Genomic DNA, 19,678 nt, shown 5'->3' with positions numbered 1-19,678 from the left:
CACACCAGTAATCCCAGCAGTTTGGGAGACTGAGGCAGGAAGATTGAGAGTTCAAAGCCAGCCTCAGCAAAAGCAAGGCCCTTAGCAACTCAGTGAGACTCTGTCTCTAAATAAGATACATAACAGGGCTTGTGTCTCTAAATAAGATACATAACAGGGCTTGTGTCTCTAAATAAGATATAAGCCCTGTTTTGTATCTTATTTAGGGGATGTGGCTCAGTGGTCAAGCGCCCCTGAGTTCAATCCCCGGTAACAAAAAAAAAAAAAACTTAAAACTTTTCAAGGGTGTAGCTCACTGGTGGGGTTCTACCTACCATGCCCAAAGCCCTGAGTTTGATTTCCAACACCACCAAATACAAAAGGTTAATATATCATACATATTGAAAAGTTTACATATTGTAGCTATATAGTTCAATGAAATGTGACCCACCAATAGAACATATCCATACAAGTAGAGCATGACCACACCCCAGAATCTCCCCTCTTGCTACTTTACAGTCACAATTCTGATCTTTCCCATGTAATCACTGAGTTAAAAAAAAAAATTAAGCAGGGCACAGTGGCCCAAGCCTGTAATCCCAGTATCTGAGGAGGCTGAGGCAGGAGGATCCCAAGTTCAAGGCCAGCCTTAGCAACTTAGCAAGACCCTAAGCAACTTAGTGAGACCCTGTCTTAAAATAAAAAAATAAAAAGACTTTGGGGATGTGGCTCAGTGGTAAAGCACTCTGGTACCAAACAACAACAACAACAACAATAAAAAAACAGTATCTATACTTTAATATTCAAAATGTTATAATATATTTATTAAATGTACTAATCTTCAGACTTAACAGCTTTGCCATTCTTGCTTATGATCCTTTGTGGCTATAATCACTGAATCCTAACAGCAAAACTTATTTTTGCTATTTTGTACCTTGTATGAATGGAATCATTTGGTATGTAGTCTTCTGATCTGCCTTCTTCAATTCGATACTGTGATTAAGGGATGTATCCATATTGCTGTGCATAATTGAGATTGTCCATTCTAATTTGGTAAAGACTGTTGTGTGAATATAACAAAATTTCTTTCCCATTGTATTGCCAATGGGCATTTGGGTAACATTTCAATGTGTTCTGATGATCAATTTTAGTAATGGACAAGCACAGATAGCTTCTAAACTCTTCTTGCTCTTTGGTTTCCCTTGAACTCCCAGTTATATTAGCCATTAGTGATTCTTAAAAGTACTCTCTTCTGAGTCTGTTGTTAAATTATTTTAAACCACAAGGGATACTTAAAGTTGCTTAGTGCTTGAATGATCCTGATGCTTCTGTCAACCCCGCATCCACTCCCTTCCAATAGTGTCTTATTTTTCTCCCAATAGCGTCTTGTGCTGCAGAAGCAATCCCACTTCCATTAGATGCAACCTCAGTGGAACCTTAATCAAGGTGCCAACTGCGGCCTGCTGAAGATGTGAGCACTGGATGCAGGCCAGGCTGCATTAACCCTTTCTGGAAGTTGAGTACTGGACAGTGACACAAAGTCTCAGCAGCAGCAAATTAATGGGACTGCCCTGCTCTTTACCTAGAATCCCAGATCAGCCTAGGTTTCTACTCTTCTTTCTGTTTTTAATTCTTGTTTGGTAACAATTTTGATATCATTTCAAACTGGATTCACTGACTCCTTTTCAAAACGTTAACACATTCACATACTTTAATTCATTTAACCATAAGAAAACCCTGAGAAAGATCACAATTTCCATTTATAGACAAAGAAACTGAGGTACACAGAGTTACTTCTGTAAGATCATGTAAATAGAAAGTACCTGGCTTCAACTGGTCGTGAGCTGGGGTTTTCTGATCCAAAGAACAGTAATCATTCATTCCACCACAACAGCTGCTCCAGTTAGGAATCATGAGACCTGAGTCTCTACCACCTTTTACTTCTCTCAACATTAGCTAATTGTAAACTCTAAGGAACAGTCTGCCCTTGAATATTTCTGGGTCTCTAAGAATTGGTTCTCAAAATGTAGTCTTAAAGGGTATTTAATACAGGGCTGAGGATATAGCTCAGCTGGTAGAGGGCTTGTCTTGCATGCACAAGTCCCAGCACAAAAAAAAAAAAAAAATACACACACACACAAATGGTTTAAATGTTAACTCAAATATATTTTTTCTTCTGAGGTGCTAAGGATAGAACCCAGAGCCTTGAGCATGCTAGGCAAACACTGTACCACTGAGCTGTATATGTTTTTGTTTTTTGGGTTTTTTGGCAGTGCTGGGCATGGAACCCAGCGCCTCATGCATGCTAGGCAAGGGCTCTACCACTGAGCTACATCCCCAACCCTTCAACTCAACATTAATATTTCAAATTCAAGACCTATAAGTCTGACATGAATTATTTAGGAGCAAGCAGATAACATTTCGGTTTTCTCAACTACAAGTGTCCACCTTTTTTTTCTCAACTGATTTAAGTTTTAGGCCAATCCAAGCAGAAGACAAATACCGGTGCAACCCTGTGGCAGGCACTTGTACACTTTACCCATTTCTCCTATAATAATTGTAAACGGATGCTGGGCTTTCTCATTTTGCTGATGTTTATGAAAGTGGGGATGTTAGTGCAAAATAGTAACCTTGAGGCATTTTTTTCCTTAGAGTTCCTAATATTAACACCCTAACCTCTATACAAAGGTGTTATCTGTAGGATGAAACACACATGTGCATTATATAGATGCTACTGCATCATATGAAAATTTAGTTGCAAATAATCACTCAATAAAAGTGGCTATTAAATGGAGAAAACAGCCAGGTGCAGTGGTGCACGCCTGTAATCCCCACAGTTCGCGAGGCTGAGGCAGGAGGATCTAGAGTTCAAAGCCAGCCTCAGCAACTTAGCAATGCACTAAGCAACTCAGGGAGACCTGGTCTCTAAATAAAATATAAAAAAGGGCTGGGGATGTGGCTCAGTGGTTGAGTGCTCCTGAGTTCAATCTCCAATACCAAAAAACAAAACAAAACAAAACAAACAAACAAACAAAAAACCCAGAAAGCCATGGAGTTTAAGAAGAGACCACAGGTATTAATTCTTAAAAATATTGCTATGAAAAACCATGGAATGCCCGCAGCTCTGTCCTCCTTTGTGGCATGTAGAAACAAGACTACATGCAGAACTACTTAGTTCAAAAAGACTTGAGGTTAAAATTTTCTCCTTAAAAACAATCAAGAACATAAAGAGAGAGCCTACAGAATGAGAGAAAAATCATTGCCACCTTCACCTCAGATAGAGCATTAATCTCCAGTATTTAGAGAGAATTCAAAAAGCTTAACACCACAACAAATAAATAAGCCAATCAATAAATGGGCAAAGGGATTGAATAGGTACTTCATGGAAGAAGAAATGCCATTGGTCAATAAATATATGTGAAAAAGTTCAACATTTTAGCAATTAGAGAAATACAAATTAAAACTAGACTGAGATTTCATCTCACTCTAATCAGAATGGCAATTATCAAGAATATAAGTAACAATAAATGTTGGTGAAGATGTGGGGGAAGAGTCACTCCTACATTGCTGGTGGGATTGCAAATTTGTGCAACCACTCTGGAAAGCAGTATGGAGTTTCCTCAGAAAACTTGAAGTGGACCATCATTTGATCCAGTTATCTCACTCCTCAGCAAGTTCCCAGAGAACTTAAAATTAGTATATTATAGTGATTCGGCCACATCAATGTTTATAGCAGCTCAATTCACAATAGCTAAGCTGTGGAACCAACCTAGATGCCCTTCAACAGATGAATGGATAAAAAAAATGTGGTATATATGCACAATGCAATATTACTCAGCCATAAAGAAGAATGAAATTATGTCATTTGCTGATAAATGGATAGAACTGGAGACGATCCTACTGAGATAAGCCAATCCCCAAAAAACAAAGCCTGAATGTTCCCTCTGACCTACAGATGCTAACACACATTACAGAAGCAGGGGGAGAATAGAAGTTCATTGGATTAAAGGTGAATAAAGGGAAAGGAGGGGAAATGGGAATAAGAAAGATAGTAGAATGAATCAGAGATAACTTTCCTATGTTCACATAGGAATACACAGCTATTTGTAACTCCACATCATGGACAACCACAAGAAGTTATATTCCATGTATATATACTCAAAATATACTCTATTGTCATGTATATCTGACAAAAACAAATTTTTTTTAAAAGCACACAATTTTTTTTTCTCCTTAAAATTAGTATAGTAATCAAATTCAGCTTATGAGAGCTAGAGAATTGAATTCAACATCCTCACCCTAATGTACAGGTGTAGTCAGGCACAGTGACACTAGCCTACATTCCCATCAACTCAGGAGACTGAGGCAGGAGGATCACAAGTTCAAGTCCAGCCTCAGCAATTTAGCAAGGTCCTGAGCAACTTAGTGAGACTCTTCCTCAAAATAAAAAAGAAAAAGGGCTGAGGATGTAGCTCATTGATAAAGCAGTGTTGGGTTCAATCCCCTGAACAACAACAACAAAAAAGTGTACAGGTGTAAAATTTTAAAAGCCAGGTGTGATGATATACACCTGTAATCCCAGCTACTCAGGAGGCTAAGGCACCAGCATAGCAACTTTGGGATCAGCCTGGGCAATTTAGCAATACTTTGAATAGCAAAATAAAATAAAATCTAAAACAATGAAAAAAATAAAATAAAAAGAGCTGGTGCTATAGCTCAGTGATAAAGTGCTTGCCTAGTATGTGCAAGACCCTGAGTTTCATCTTCAGTCCTCCTAAAAAATAATTTTTTTAAAAAAGGAAAGATGTAAAGAAGAAAGATAAAAAAGGAAGAGGCCTGGTGTGGTGGCAAGCGCCCTAATCCCAGTGGCTTGGGAGGCTCAGGCAGGAGGATCTTGAGTTCAAAGCCAGCCTCAGCAACAGCAAGGTGCTAAGCAACTCAGGGAGATCCTGTCTGTAAATAAAATACAAAAGGGCTGGGGAAGTAAATAAATAAAAAGGGCTGGGGATATGGCTCAGTGGCAGTGTACCTGAGTTCAATCCTTGGTACACTCCGCCCTCTGCAAAAAAAAAAAAAAGATGGATTACAGATTTACAAGAGCATAGCAAGGAGTGGTGTTTTAGGTCTGTTTTAAGAGGCAGTTCTAGAGAGGATGGTGGTTTATGCCAGCAAAGTAGCAGTTGACAGTAGTAAATCGGCAGATTTAGGATTTAATTTGGAAGCATAGGCAAACGGGTTCCAACATCAAATGACATAAAATACTTTTATGCAAAGTGAAAGACGTCAAACACAAAAGACTACTGACTGCACGATTCTAAAACTGGATGACAGAAGCAGATGGGGTTCTTTGGGGCTGGTGGTTGGTAGAAGGAATCGACTACAAAGGCTAGGAGGGAATTTTTTAGAGTCAAGAAACAAAATGTTCCTGATCTTGTTTGTGGTGGTGGTTCATCAGATTTCACACAAAGCCAATTTTCTGGCTGCTCTTGCTAAGCTAGTCTCACTAGACTCTGTGACTCTGGAATCTCATCCCTGGGAAGCCACATGGGTTGGTGCCCCTTCCAGAGGGTACTATTGGCCCTTGCCACTCATTTGCAGCACGAATCTCACCCCTGTGAAACTGTAGCTAGCTATCCATGAGGAAATCAATGAGGAACTAGATAACGACTCAACTCAGAAACCAGATGGAAAGTTAATTACCTCATTCCTATTTGTTATTTTATGAACCCTTTTCTGTTTCCCTAAATTAAATGGTTGGCCAAAAATCCCCTACAACCAAGAGGTCAGTAAAGCATTGGAAGGAAACAGGAAAAGACAGCTGAGGATGCTGGGTAGATTTATGGGCTCCATCTGATGAGGTAAAACTAAATCCTAAATGGATTTTAAAAGGAAAGGGATGCCATTAGGGAGTCCCTGGAGTCTAGAGCAAGAAAAACAAAATAAGGACCCAGAGCTGATTTCGAATGTGGTTCTGGAAGACATTGTTGGCAACCCGTGGCAGGTCTAATCTTCTATATAAAGCTTTCTCACTGTGGGTATGCTAATGTGAAGCTGAATTAAAATCTTGGCCTGTCTTGGTAAACATGAACATGGAAATACAATAAAGGGAGTTGTTATTGTTATTCAAAGCGACGAAGTCTCGGCTAGAATATTCCATTCTAGGGCAATAAACACCCGGGGAATAAACACTTCACTCCCTCTTCATTAATGGATGACACTGGACAGGCCCAAGTACAGCAATTCTTGGAGCTGAGCCCCCCTAACCTTGAACGGCCTCCAGATTCCCTCTGATGTGTTGTTATATTTGAGTAGGTCATAGTCAAAGTCCAGCCTGGGAATTGGTCTTTCAGTCTCCAAAATTTGCCTCTGCAGTTCTCTGCATATCACTGTGTATTGATTTTAAATTTCATTTAAATTTAAATTTTATTCTTTACCCTAAAATCTTAGAGGAGGCCCCTTCATAACCCTCAAACACTGTCTCATCTTACTGTAAATGAAATTAAGATTATGTAGGCTGCGTTTTCTCAAACATTAAAGAAGATAAAACCACCTGGGGATCTTTTTTTAAATGCATGTTCCTATTCAGTAGATCTGATGTAAGCCCCAAATTCTGCAGTGCTGCTGGTCTAAAGACCAGAAACCAGAACCTAAGAGGAATCTCTGTGTAAAACTCAATCTGCCACGTTATTTAGGTTGTTTGTGAGAACATACATAATTCAATAGGTCAGTAATATTTAATTCATCTATGACAATACTAATGCTGCTAAGTAAACACAGAGCAGTCTAACTACCGGGGGGAGGCAAATTGTGGACCAGCTTAATTACATCTTTCTGAAATTCTCATCACTACAGGCACAGATGAATAACCCTATAGGAGTGGTGGATGAGGTTCAAAACTATCACAAAACTACTATTACCCAAACTGCAAGCCTAAAATACATACATAACTACATGGCATATGGTGACTGACACCTGGGGAGTGATGGTCCCCTCTTAAGGGGCATTCACCCAAATTATATCAACCATCTTTTGTTTTGGAGTCACTCACTAATTCAGCAATAAGTTGCCAGATCTTCAAGAAGTGGCAATGTGGAAAGTAGCATTCTTTTATTAGAACAATGGCTCTGAAGAGTTTTTAGATCAATATAGTAGAAAAGACCTCGCTCATCTAATTTTAAGTAACATCCCAGTACATTGGGAGGAAAGGGTGTTCTATGCACTTTTTTGTTCTAGCATCAGGGCATGGATGTTTTATGTTTAAGCTGCAGTTTCATCTTAAAGTCATTTATTGGAAAATCATAGATCAAATATTTTGAGCGATTATCCCATTTTTTCTCCTTCCCTTTACCTTCCAACTCCATGAAAGGAATTTTTTTTGTGGGGGTGGGGAGGGAGGAGGTTACTGGGGATTGAACTCAGAGGCACTTGACCACTGAGCCACATCCCCAGCCCTATTTTGTATTTTATTTAGAGACAGGGTCTCACTGAGTTGCTTAGCACCTCTCTTTTGTTGAGGTTGGCTTTAAACTCGTGATCCTCCTGTCTCAGCTTCCCAAGCTGCTGGAATTACAAGCATGTGCCAGGGTGCCCAGCTCATGAAGACTTTCTGTATCCCCTGTCTCTGATTCTGTCCTCTGGGCACTCATGAATTCACTCTAGTTAGGCTTTAGAGCCCGCTATTCACCAAAACTGCTCAAGATGACAGTGGTCTCCATGTTGCTAATCCAATGAAAGGTCAAGTCTATCTTCATCTTCTTGACCTTTAAGCAGCAGTAGATAGTGAATCTTTCTTTCCTTCTGGAATATTTTTATCACTCACTTGGCCTCCAGAATCCAATCTGGTTTCCTCCTAACTCTTGACTGGTCCTTTGTAGTTTCCATGTCTGTCTCTGAACGTTGATGAGCACCACTATGCAGGCTTAGACCTCTATGCTTTACTAACCACGTCTACTCCTTGATAAATTCACCCTGTCTCATGGATTAGATCAAGTATATGCCATGACCAAAAATTTTATATTTTATAATCTATAATCTATAATCCATGTCTTCCTCTGAACTTCAGACTCAGAGATTCAATCTACTGCTCACTGTCTCCACTTGGTTATCCCCAACTTTGACGTCATCTTGCTTCCTCACTTTCCCTGACACACCACATTAAATCCATCTTGTAGCAGCACCTTTAAATACTCATAAAATTCCACCATTCTCACCCCATCCACTCTTCACATCTGGTTCTAATCTCTCCCTTGGATTATCACAGTGGCCTCCTAACTCGCTCTCCTGGTCCTAGCCACCTCCCTATAGTCTATTCTATTCTATTAAGTCAATTCATGCCACATTTCTGGCCAAAACCCTTACTTGGGTGAAGTGACATAAGCAGGCACAGGGTGGCCTGGCCTGGACCTGGCTTTAGCATTTTGGCTCTGACCTAGCTGGTGCCTTTTATTGATTGATGTCAGAGGTCACTTGTTCAGAGGCTGCCACACAGGTGGCTGGAGACAGGAGTTCTCATCCTGGTGTTAATGCGCACGCTAATCTCCTGTGTAGCCACTTTCCCCAGTTGACCAGACCAGATCCCAGGTGATCCAGGCTGAGGTCTCCAGGGCAACCATGTAGTTCTGTGTTCTCTGAGGCTTTTCCCATGACTCAGATTCTATGTTGGGTCAATTTCCATATCCAGACTTTTCCCAGTGGACGGACAGAGGATGAATGAGGTCCCTTCCCTAATGATAAAGACTGAAAGTGCAGATTCAGCTCTAATTGCCAGATGAGAATTTTGAGAAATTGCAGACTTCATGCTGTACATTAAAATTACAGACTCGAGTGGTTTGGAAAAAAAAAAAGGAAAAAAAAAATATTCAGAGAAAAAGGCCAGCTTTTTATAAATGCCCCCAACCCCACTCCACCCTACCACTCCCCTCATTCACTTAGCTGCAGCCAAACTAGCTTCCTCACCTCCTTCCTTCCTCTAGACCACGCCTGTACAAAATGAGGCCCCATTTTTTTAAATAGTTCATGTTTAATTAAGTATGGAAATTAAGAGAGGTACTTAAAAACTCATCTGGCAATCTGATAATTTTACTTGTGTTGAATCTAAAGATTATTAAAGTTTTTTTGATTAAAAACATTTTTTTTAGTATTGGAGATGGAACCCAGCGGCACTGAGCAACATCCCCAATCCTCTTTTACTTTTGAGAAAGGGTCTAAGTTGCTGAGGCTGACCTCAAATTTGTGGTCATCCTGCCTCTGCCTCTTGAGTTTCTGAGATTTCAGTCCTGAGCCAGAACCTAACAATTTTTAAAATGAGCGCTTGTATTATATATATATATATAATACACACACACACACACACACACACAATTCGTGTTTTAAGATTTAATTTTTCTTTTTCTTTCTTTTTTTTATTTATTTAACTTTTTTTTAGACAGAATCTTGATATGTTGCCCCAGCTGGCCTCAAACTGCTGGACTCAAGTGATCCTTTGTCTCAACCTAGTGAGTATCTGGGAGTATTGATGCACCATCACACCTGGCTTAGATTTTCACTTTCCTATAAGACTTGTATTTATTTTACAAAATTAGTGATGGGCTGGAAATTAACAAAAAAAAAAAAAAAAAACACTTTGTGTGTATGTGTGCGTGCTGGGAATTGAACCACTCGCTCCTAGTCTTTACAGTAAACAATTTGAGAAACACTTCTTTATATCCTAAAATTGCAACTCTCCCTGTACTTTCCATTTTGTTTCTTTGCCTTCTCTCTCTCCTTCTTTTTTTCCTCCCCAACCCTTAACATCCATCAATATACAGTCATCTCTTCGTATCTGTTGGGGAACAAAATTCACATCAGGCTGGGGATGTGGCTCGGTGGTATAGTGGTAGTCTCAACATGCATGAGGCCCTGTGTTAGATTCCCAGCACTGCAAAAAATAAATAAATAAAATGGTATGTGGTATTTGCCTATAACCTAGGCCCATCCTGCTGTATATGTTAAATCATCTCTAAACTAGGTGTGGTGGTACACACCCCTATAATTCCAGCACTAAATTCCAGGATGAGGCAGGAAGACCATGATTTTGAGGCTAGGAGGGACAACATAGTGAGACCCTATCTCAAAATAAAGAAATCATCACTGGGGCTGGGGATATAGCTCAGTTGGTAGAGTGCTTGCCTCACATGCACAAGGCCCTGGGTTCAATCCCCAGCACCACCAAAAAGAAAGAAAGAAATCATCTCTTGATGAATTATAATACCTAATACAATAAAATGCTACACACAAATAATATATTGTTTAGAGAATGAGGACAAGAAAAAAAAAAAGCCCATATGTATTCAGTACAAACAATTTTTTCTGAATATTTTCATGCCGCAGTCTGGCTGGGCACAAATCACCGAGCCGCCACAAAGCACTTGTATCTACAAACAGGAAATTTTATTGCCTGAACTCCAACAGCACACTCCACACATGCTCGCCACGCGGCTCCTCCAGGAACACACCACACACCAACCGGAACTCCCTTCACCGGAACTTCACCAACCAACGTGAACTCTCCAGGAATCCCCGCAAGAGCTCAACCGGAACTTAACGGGAACTCAGCGAGAACTCAAAAGTCATCATCTTAATGGCTCGCTGGCGTCACCTCTCAACCACTACTTCTGGCAAAAATGCCATGCGTCATTCCAACTCAGCTATGGCTCTCAGCATTTTCAGAAATAACAGTTGTTTTGAAACCCAGGATGCAAAATCTGTGGATAAGGAGGGCCAACTGTGTACTGCATGCTTAACACTATTACCTTATTTGTTGTCCATTTTCCCTGGAAGAACATCTACTGGATCAATAAATTAATCTACTCCATACAATTACAGATGTAACTAAATAACCCATGGCAAACCAAAGTGATAATGATAAAACTCGATGAACCCTTATTATTATTTTTTGGAGGGTACCAGGGATTGAACTCAGGGGCAATTGACAACTGAGCCACATCCCCAGGCCTATTTTTTGTATTTTATTTACAGACAGGGTTTCACTTTTTGCTGAGGCTGACTTTGAACTAGTAATTCTCCTGCCTTGGCCTCCCAAGCCACCAAGATTACAGGCATGTGCCATAGTACCCGGCTGATGAACACTTATTTTTTGAGATGGGATCTCACTATGTTGCTAAGACTGATCTGCAACTGTTCAGCTCCAGATGTTCCTGTCTCAGTCTCCAGAGTGCTGGGATTACAGGTGTGCACCACCACTCACCAGCTATAAACAAAGATTTTTAAATTTAAAGAACAGTGTGTAAGGGGGCTGGGGATGTGGCTCAAGCTGTAGCCCGCTCGCCTGGCATGCGTGCGGCCTGGGTTCGATCCTCAGCACCACATACAAACAAAGATGTTGTGTCCGCCAAGAACTAAAAAATAAATATTAAAAAAAAAAAAAAGAACAGTTCCTACCAGCCACACAGGGTTATGTGCATTGTTGTGCATTGTTAACAGACAGCCAAGTTGCCTGGTAGCATGCTGAAATGTACTCAGGTAAAGACCAATAATGATCTAATTTTTGTTTTTAGTAACCAGATTTTACTAACCCTGGAAAACTTAATACTTGGACAAAGTGGTGCACATCTGTAATTCCAGCTACTAGTGAGGCTGAGGCAGGAGTATTTCAAGTTTGAGGCCAGGCTCAGCAACTTAGCAAGACCCTCAGTAACTCAGAGAGATCCTGTCTCAAAATAAAAAATAAAAGGGACTGGTGATGTAGAGCACTTCTGGGTTCAATCTCTAGTACCAATAAATAAATAAATTTAAAAAGGGCTGGGGACATGGCTCAGTGGTAGATACCCCTGGGTTCAATTCCCCAGTACCATAATCATGTGTGCGCGCACACACACAACTCATTTAATAAATGTGATGGTCAATCGTATATGTTAACTTCATAATAGTACTCTGTTTAGTCAAAACATTTACCTGGATGTTGCTCTAAAGGTATTTTGTAGATGTGTGTTAACATCTATAATCAGTTGACTGTAAGAGATTACCCTTGATAATATATACCAGTTCCTTAAAAATATCCTTCCTTTCCTTCTCCCACGTATATATAAGATTTTAAGGAATCAGTGTCTATTTATACTTACATATTTATATATATTTTTCTCTATATATAAATGAATATATGTAATAATATAGAATATGTAAATATTTCTTAGTTTGAGCTTCAACTACATATGAAATATATAAATACAAATACATATAACTATAAAAATATATATTTGAATAAAAATGTCTATATGCCCCAAAGTATAATTCTTTGATATACTGAGTTCTTTGAACTGAAGAAGCAGTCTGAAAACTAGTCTGACTCCCCACTCTTCTTTTCCTTCTGAAACAGAGAGGAACTTTCTCTGAAGTCCTCTTATCTACCTAAAGGCCAGATCCTCTAGATTAACTCACTAGAAAGAAACCTAGAGTTGGCTGGGTGGTGGCACACACCTGTAATCCCAGTGGCTAGGGAGGCTGAGACAGGAGGGTTCAAAGCCAGCCTCAGCAAAAGCGAGGTGCTAAGCAACTCACTGGGACCCTGTCTCTAAATAAAATAAAAAATAGGGCTGGGGATGTGGCTCAATGGTTGAATGCCCCTGAGTTCAATCGCTGTTACCTGTTACCCGCCCCCCCCCCCACAAAAAAAAAGGAAACCTAGAGTTGACACCATACCCAGAAATGAGAAAAACTTTGTTCTTTAAGCTCATTCATCTCCTCTAAAAATATTTTATAGCCTTCTAGATATGCTTACAGGTCTCCCTTCTCTCTCCCCTATGAAGAAAGTGTGTAAGTTTCTGAATCTCACTGGGTTGTTGGGTGTTCACTCTGTGATGTCTCTGGGCCTTTATTTATTTATATTTATTTATTTATTTATTTATTATTTTTGGTACTAGGGATTGAATCCAGGGACGCTTAACCACTGAGCCTCATCCCCAGCCCTTTCAAATATTTTATTTAGAGACATGGTCTCGCTGAGTTACTTAGGGCCTCACTAAATTGTTGAGGCTGGCTGTGAATTTGCCATCCCTCTGCCTCAGCCTCTGGGATTATAGGTGTGCTCCACAGTGCCCAGCACCTTTGGATCTTTAATGAACTGTGTGCCTTTTCTCCTGTTAATTTACTGTCACTTTTTTCCAACAGATTCAATGATACTGCCAGGAAATTAACATGTACACCCTTCCTTATTGGCTGTTTCTCTAGAGAAACTCCACTAACAGGTACTACATAAGTAGATTTAAAAAAATCTATAATAAATAATAGGATAAAATCTTTAATCTCAGATTAAACAAGAAGTCTTTGGGATTAATATCTCCTGTAAGAATGAAAGCTCTGGGTGGGGTTGGTAGAGCACTTGCCTAGCATGCTTGGGGTCCTGGGTTTGATCCCCAGCACAGCAAAAAAAAAAAAGAAATGTAATGGAATGAAAGCACTGATGTATATTTCTAGATCAGTCTAGAACTCACCAGGAAGACACTCAGACTCTACTTAGAGAACCAGCAATTTGGGGCAGGATTTTCTGCTCATACTTGACCACAAATGGAATGTTTTAATCCATATACCTGAAAGCACTTCAGAATTATCCTTGACAGTTTCACTGAAGCAAAATTAGTCACCTTCTGTGACACAGACCAGTCATATCCATTGAGTTCACTGGAGATGTGGCTCTTTCAACCTTACCATATGCCCAGTTAGTGCTCAGCCGTCTTGGGCTCATTCTCAATCTCTATATTCTACTCAGATAACTCCCTCCAGTTCTTTCTCTAATCCTACTCTCTCAGGATCTTTGGACTATTTCCACTTAGATATTTTCATATGGGACTACTCTATCTTCAACAGGCCCATTTGGAAGTTCATTAACTTCCTCCTGAATCAAACTCTCCTCCTCTCTTTATCACTGGGCTTAAAATCTGGGAGTTGTCTTTGATATATTTCTCTGTATATCCAATCTGACAGCAATTGAATATTTTGAATATTTCTTTTATCTGTAAATCAAATTCCTTTTGAGCTCAATTCATACAACTTCAATTTATCTATCCTCTCTTTTCCCAGCTCTGATAATAGAAGATTCAGAGTTAAGAAGCCCTTTCCCCCAAATGTTTTTATGACTAATATAGTAATATGAACAAAGCCAATTTAAAAAGATAAAATATATATATAAAAAAAAGCTTCTTCAAGTCTCCTACAGGAAAAAGAAAAAAGCTAAAAGTAAGACTATCTGAGACATCTTGGAAATGTTATAGATTTACGTTTTGCGGCCCAGTTTGCTTCCAAAAAACAAAAAAATTCAGAAATAACAAACAATAACTGTTCATGGGTGTTTTGCTCATTGAATGACTGAAGGAAATAGAAACCATATTTTGAACTTTCTTTTTTCTGTGCTGGAAATCAAATCTAGGGCCTCGTGCAAAAGAAGCTGGTGCTCTACCACAGAGCTATAGCCCCAGCCCTTAATCTTTAATATGGAATTTCTTTATATTCTAAATGTTTACAAAATTGCACTGTTCACCTCACTTTACAAATAAAAAACAACTGAGAGCAGGGTATGGTGGTGCATACCTGTAATCCCAGAAGCTTGGGAGGCTGAGGCAGGAGGATTATAAATTCAAAGCCAGTCTCAGCAACTTAGTGAGGCCCTAAGCAACTTAATGAGACCATGTCTCCAAATACAATAATGGACTAGGGATGTGATTCAGTGATTGAGCACCTCTGATTTCAATCCCTGGTACAAGAAAAAGAAAAGAAACAGATTCAAAAAGATTCAACAGTTTAATGGTTGCATAGCTGGCTAGTGGCAGAGTTGAATTAAGTCTAGTGCTCTGTAATGCCCAGTTTCTACTGTTACAATACAATTTATAAAGTACTCTATACATATTCAGAGTATCATTTCATTATTATACTTGTTTGACTTGAAATAGGTTTGTAAACAGAAACCAGAATAAAAAGACTTAGTTCAATAAGTTTGGAAATCTAATTTCAATATGGAATAATAAAATAGAGATTCCGTTTGCATTTCTTTATTTTCTATATTCATTGGAAAATATTAATTCATTTAGTGTGCACAAATGGTGTTAACACACAGTCTCCAGTGTAAAAGGGACTCTGGTTAACATTTATAAAGTGGAAGGAGCCCAAGTAAATTTGCCAAAAGGAGGAATATGGAAATTCTGCCCACAGCCAGAACAATGGACATCGATTTGTCCAAACAAAGAACAGTAAAGTTAGGGAAGACAGTTTGTCCAGCCTTTGTTATGCTATTTTATGACTATTTTTCCAGTCCCTGGCTTCCTGTTCACTTTAACAAAGAAAAAGATTAAACTAAAAATTTGACATTTTGCAAATTTATATTACCCTTTAGTAGAAGCCAGAACACTGTAAACAATAAATTATAGTGTCCAAATTCCAAACTCAAAAAACAACCTCCAGATGCCCATTCCAGTTTTACAGAAGGAACTAAAGACTCTCTGTTCATCTTTGGCACAACTTTAGTCTTAATGCTAATAAAGATTAAATTAATGTAGTTATCTTCAGGTTATTATTATCCTGATCTCATCAACATACTTTATCCTGTTACACAACAGCATTTTTTGCTTTCATACTGGCCTTTGGATATTGTGTCAATGAGCTATGTCTGGATGACTGGGAAACATCAATAAGTAGAAAGGGGGTAAATTTAAGCCATGAGTTTAAAGTACAAAGCTTAAAAAAAAAAAAAAAAAAAAAAAGGCCCTGAAAATACAGTCACAAAATAATGCCCAGAGCACTCTACTTAAATATGTGTGGGCAGCACACTTTTCTCCCTGGCTCACTGATGAGCAATGGTGCAAACTGCTTCTCAAGGACCGCTTAAATTCTTTCAAAAGCACTTTGTACGTTTGCATTTTTAATATGCCTTTTCTTCTTTCTTGGTAAGCCAAAAGCCCATTTAAGCAACTGAGGTTTTGCTCCTGTGCTTCATCTACCAGGTGACATTAAGTGGCTTCACTCCTGATCTGTGCATCATGTACACACAACAACAACAACAACAACCACACTCACACCCATATAAGGGGGCAGTTCTCCTAAGTGAACAGTGAACACGAATTACAGATCCAATTTCCACCACATTACTACTCAAGCTCTCGCTAAAGACCCGCAGATTTTATATAGGAACTTTTAAACCCTTCTTAAAAACGACCGTGCTTTGCACCAACTGAGTTTCAAGTAAATAGTACCGTGGCTTTTAAGAAAGTTATTTTAATCATACTTTCAGTTTGGAGAGGCGAGCATAAAGCAGGTAATCTTCAGCCTCCTGTCACTTTGTGGCTGGGTTTTAAATGGCTTACAATCATTGGTTTGGTTCTAACTTCAAGTCTCATGCCCCATGTTGTTGTCCAACGACTTCAGAAAAGTCACTCAGATGCTCCAGTTGGACTTGAAGATCTTTGAGGGGTGTGTGTGTGTTTGTGTGTGTGTGTGTGTGTGTGTGTGTGTAAACAGATGCGGGATTGGGATGGAAGGGCAGTTTTCACAGACCCCCGATTGCTCAAGACACCCAGCTTCCGTGAGGGTTCTGCAGCACGTGCACACATAGGGCAAAACAAAACCACTCGAGGTCTCGTGGGGAGAGAGAAGCTACAGCCGGTTCAACCAAGTCCAGCGGGAAAACTGCTTTGTGGGAGCCCTGTGGCCAGCGCTTGTTTCCTTTCTGTGCCAGGACGTGCGCTGGTTCTCCACCAGCTGGCAAGCCCTGGCTCTCCGCTGGCCAGCGCCTGGATCCCTATCTCTGGAGCAGGCACCTGGGTTCCAGGGGGAGGCAGCTTTAGGGTGCTGCGTAGCCCGATTGTTTGTTTTCCCCTACCGAAATTCTGTGCAACCCTCCGATGAGGCATTTTCCCCGTGGCCCGCCCCCAGCGGTTTGAGGTTTATCCTTGCAGCAGTTTTCTAACGCGCTGGCTTCTTTTAAAACACACACACACACACCATGCCTTCGGCTTCCCCAACATCGTCCTCCCCAGAGGGTAGGCGTGCAAGCCGAGCTCCCCAGACACTTACACGTGTCCACAGCGGGTCCGGACGGGTTGGTGCAACACCTCAAGGCACACGGAGCAGTCGAAGGACGTAACGGGCAGTTCGGGGTCCCCCTTGCGCTCCACCGCCCGTGGGGTGGCAGAGGCTGGCGAGGATTTGTTGCTGTCGCTGCTCAGCAGGGAGCCCATCGCTGCGAGTCTCGCTCAGACAGCTGCCAAGAGCTCAGTGCCGGCTCTCGGTTGTTTTGTTGTCCTGCGGTGGAGGAAGGAAGTCCCAGCCCAGCTGTGATCGCCGCCTCCTAGCTCGCCCAGCTAGCACAGCCTGGAAGCCGTCTCCGCCGCCGCGTTCAACCTCGGTCGAGGGCGGGCCAAGTGCGCAGCCCTGGGTTTGAAATTGTCTTTCGCTAGCTGCCTTGATTGGGGTGCAGAGGCGGAGTCGACAGCCGCACCTCACAAGCTGCGATGTCTTGAGGTCCTGGGAGAATTGAAACCTGAAACCTCTTTCGCAGAGAAGACTTGGGCAGACAGTGAACCTGCCAGGCTAAGGCACACGCCTTCTTCTCTCTGGTCACAAATTAAGGAGAGTGATATCCTGGTCATGCTTTATGGTAATTAGAAAACACCTACCTGAGAGATGATGATCCTATCAGTCCTCCACATTGAAATCATAATAAACTGCAAAGATGACCTAAAACAGCTGGTTGTGGTGGCTTAGGCTAGTAATTCCAGGGTCTCAGGAGGCTGAGACCCTAGGATCACAAACTCGAAACCAGCCTCAGCAATTTAGTAAGACCCTCAAGCAATTTGGCAAAGACCTAGTCTCAAAATAAAAACTAAAAAGGCCTGGGGATATGACTCTGTGATTAAGTACTCCTGAGATTAATCTCCAGTACCAAAAACAAAAATATAAACCCTCAAGGTTGAGTGTCTCTTAAGACACAGACTATCACAGATGATCACTAGTAGATTAGTCATCTACTCAGTGCTCCATAAATGGAGAAGTGGGATGGGGTTTTGAAAGAGATCTGAATTCAAATCTTGGTTCTAGGACAGGGATTCTGGTTTCCTCAACTAAGGATTTCTTTCTACTGTTTGTATACTCTCCCCACCCCACCTATCATTTTTTAACATGACCAAGACTGGATATCACTCACTGACTTAATGCATTTTCTTTTCTTTTTTTTTTTTTAAATATTTATTTATTTATTTTTAGTTTTCAGCGGACACAACATCTTTGTATGTGGTGCTGAGGATCGAACCCGGGCCGCACGCATGCCAGGCGAGCACACTACCGCTTGAGCCACATCCCCAGCCCCGACTTAATGCATTCTCAAAAAAAGGTATTTAGTGCTTACTGCATGCCAGACACTATCTGTGATAAGTTTTCAACAAACAAATAAAAAGTCAAATCTCACAGAATCACATAATTTAGTTTAAAAAGACAAAAATCTTGAGCAAGTTTTAAATTCTCATGTAGTTTTACAGAACAACATTCAAAACACACATATAAGGTATATCATACCTCTAATACATAATGATCCCTTAAGCTTCATCTTGTTTCCCCAAGAAAATATAAGTGATGATCACATAAATGAATAAATCATCTCAAACAAGAACCAGCAAGAAATAGGGCATTATGGCCTGGGCCTGTGATCCCAGAAACTCTGGAGGCTGAGGCAGGAGGATCACAAGTTTTGGGCCAGCCTCAGAAATTTAGGTAGGCCCTAAGCATTTTAGTGAGACTCTGTCTCAAAATAAAAAAATACATAGACTAGAGGTATAAGTCAGTGGTAAAAAGCCTGTGGGTTCAATCCCTAGTATCAAACAAACAAACAAACAAACAAACAAAAAACTACAACAACAAAAATAAAGAAGATAAACACAAAGAATAAGGATGGGGAAAAAAATAAGGTCAGGCATGATGGTACACACCTATAATCCCAGCTACTCCTGAGGGCAAGGCAGTAAAATCGTAAGTTTCAGACCAGCAATGAGCAACTTATTGTCTCACATAAAATAAGAAAAGGACTAGGGATGTAGCTCAGGGATAGAGTGCCTGTGTGAGGCCCTGGGTTTAACCTTTATCATGGCAAAAAAAAGGAAGAATAAGAAAGAGAAAACTTTTTGAATTAAGTAACAATTGAGCAGTCATGAATAATAAAAAGGAGTCAGCCATTCACAAATTTAGAGAAGCACTGGAAAAGCACTGGGAACTGTGAGTGGGATAGGAACAAAGACCAGAGAAGATGTGTGGAGCTGGACCAGCAGGGGAAGATTGGTAGATGAAAAATAAAGAGTTACTCTTATCTCTAAAAGAAAAGAAAAAAAAAACCCTTCCTGATTCTACTTGTCCCTCAGCTTGTCCCCTAAATCTTTTCAAAATCAAATCTCTAGAGCTAATTTTCTACTTTTATGTCTCCATTTCTTAATTTTCCACTCTTTGTCCTGTCCAGTCTGGGTTCTGTAAGGACCTCTCTACCTCTATATGTCCCCAAATGGTTCCATCATCAATGTCACTGGTGGCTTTCATGTAGCTAACTCAAGTAGACTTATTTCTTTGCAGAAAAGATGAAGTGAATTTGTAACTTCAAGAAGCATTGAGGGAATGAGAAAGACATTTCTAGATTCATTGGAGCTTATTTTTATTAGCAAAATCAGAGGAAGCTGAA

The 19,678-nt window shown here is 40.3% G+C and overlaps 1 protein-coding gene and 1 non-coding gene across 2 annotated transcripts in view; one reads left to right on the top strand and one right to left on the bottom strand.

Annotated features, from left to right (window-relative positions):
* Positions 1 to 17,506, bottom strand: part of Rnf125 (ring finger protein 125) — a 40,194-nt gene extending 22,688 nt beyond the window's left edge. Inside the window, exon 1 of the mRNA XM_046428318.2 lies at positions 17,035 to 17,506. Coding sequence (XP_046284274.1) covers positions 17,035 to 17,198 — 164 coding nt within the window. The 5' untranslated portion in view covers positions 17,199 to 17,506. The remainder of the gene's footprint in view (positions 1 to 17,034) is intronic.
* Trnav-cac (transfer RNA valine (anticodon CAC)) lies at positions 10,116 to 10,188 on the top strand. Its single transcript has one exon. It is a non-coding gene; the product is annotated as a tRNA-Val (tRNA).
* Positions 17,507 to 19,678: the final 2,172 nt, after the last annotated feature.

The sequence above is a fragment of the Marmota monax genome, unplaced genomic scaffold, assembly GCF_021218885.2.
Source record: "Marmota monax isolate L192 unplaced genomic scaffold, Marmota_monax_Labrador192_F-V1.1 WCK01_AAM20220418_F8-fsc00031, whole genome shotgun sequence".
NCBI classification, from domain to species: domain Eukaryota; kingdom Metazoa; phylum Chordata; class Mammalia; order Rodentia; family Sciuridae; genus Marmota; species Marmota monax.
This window is presented reverse-complemented; position numbering and strand designations above follow the sequence as displayed.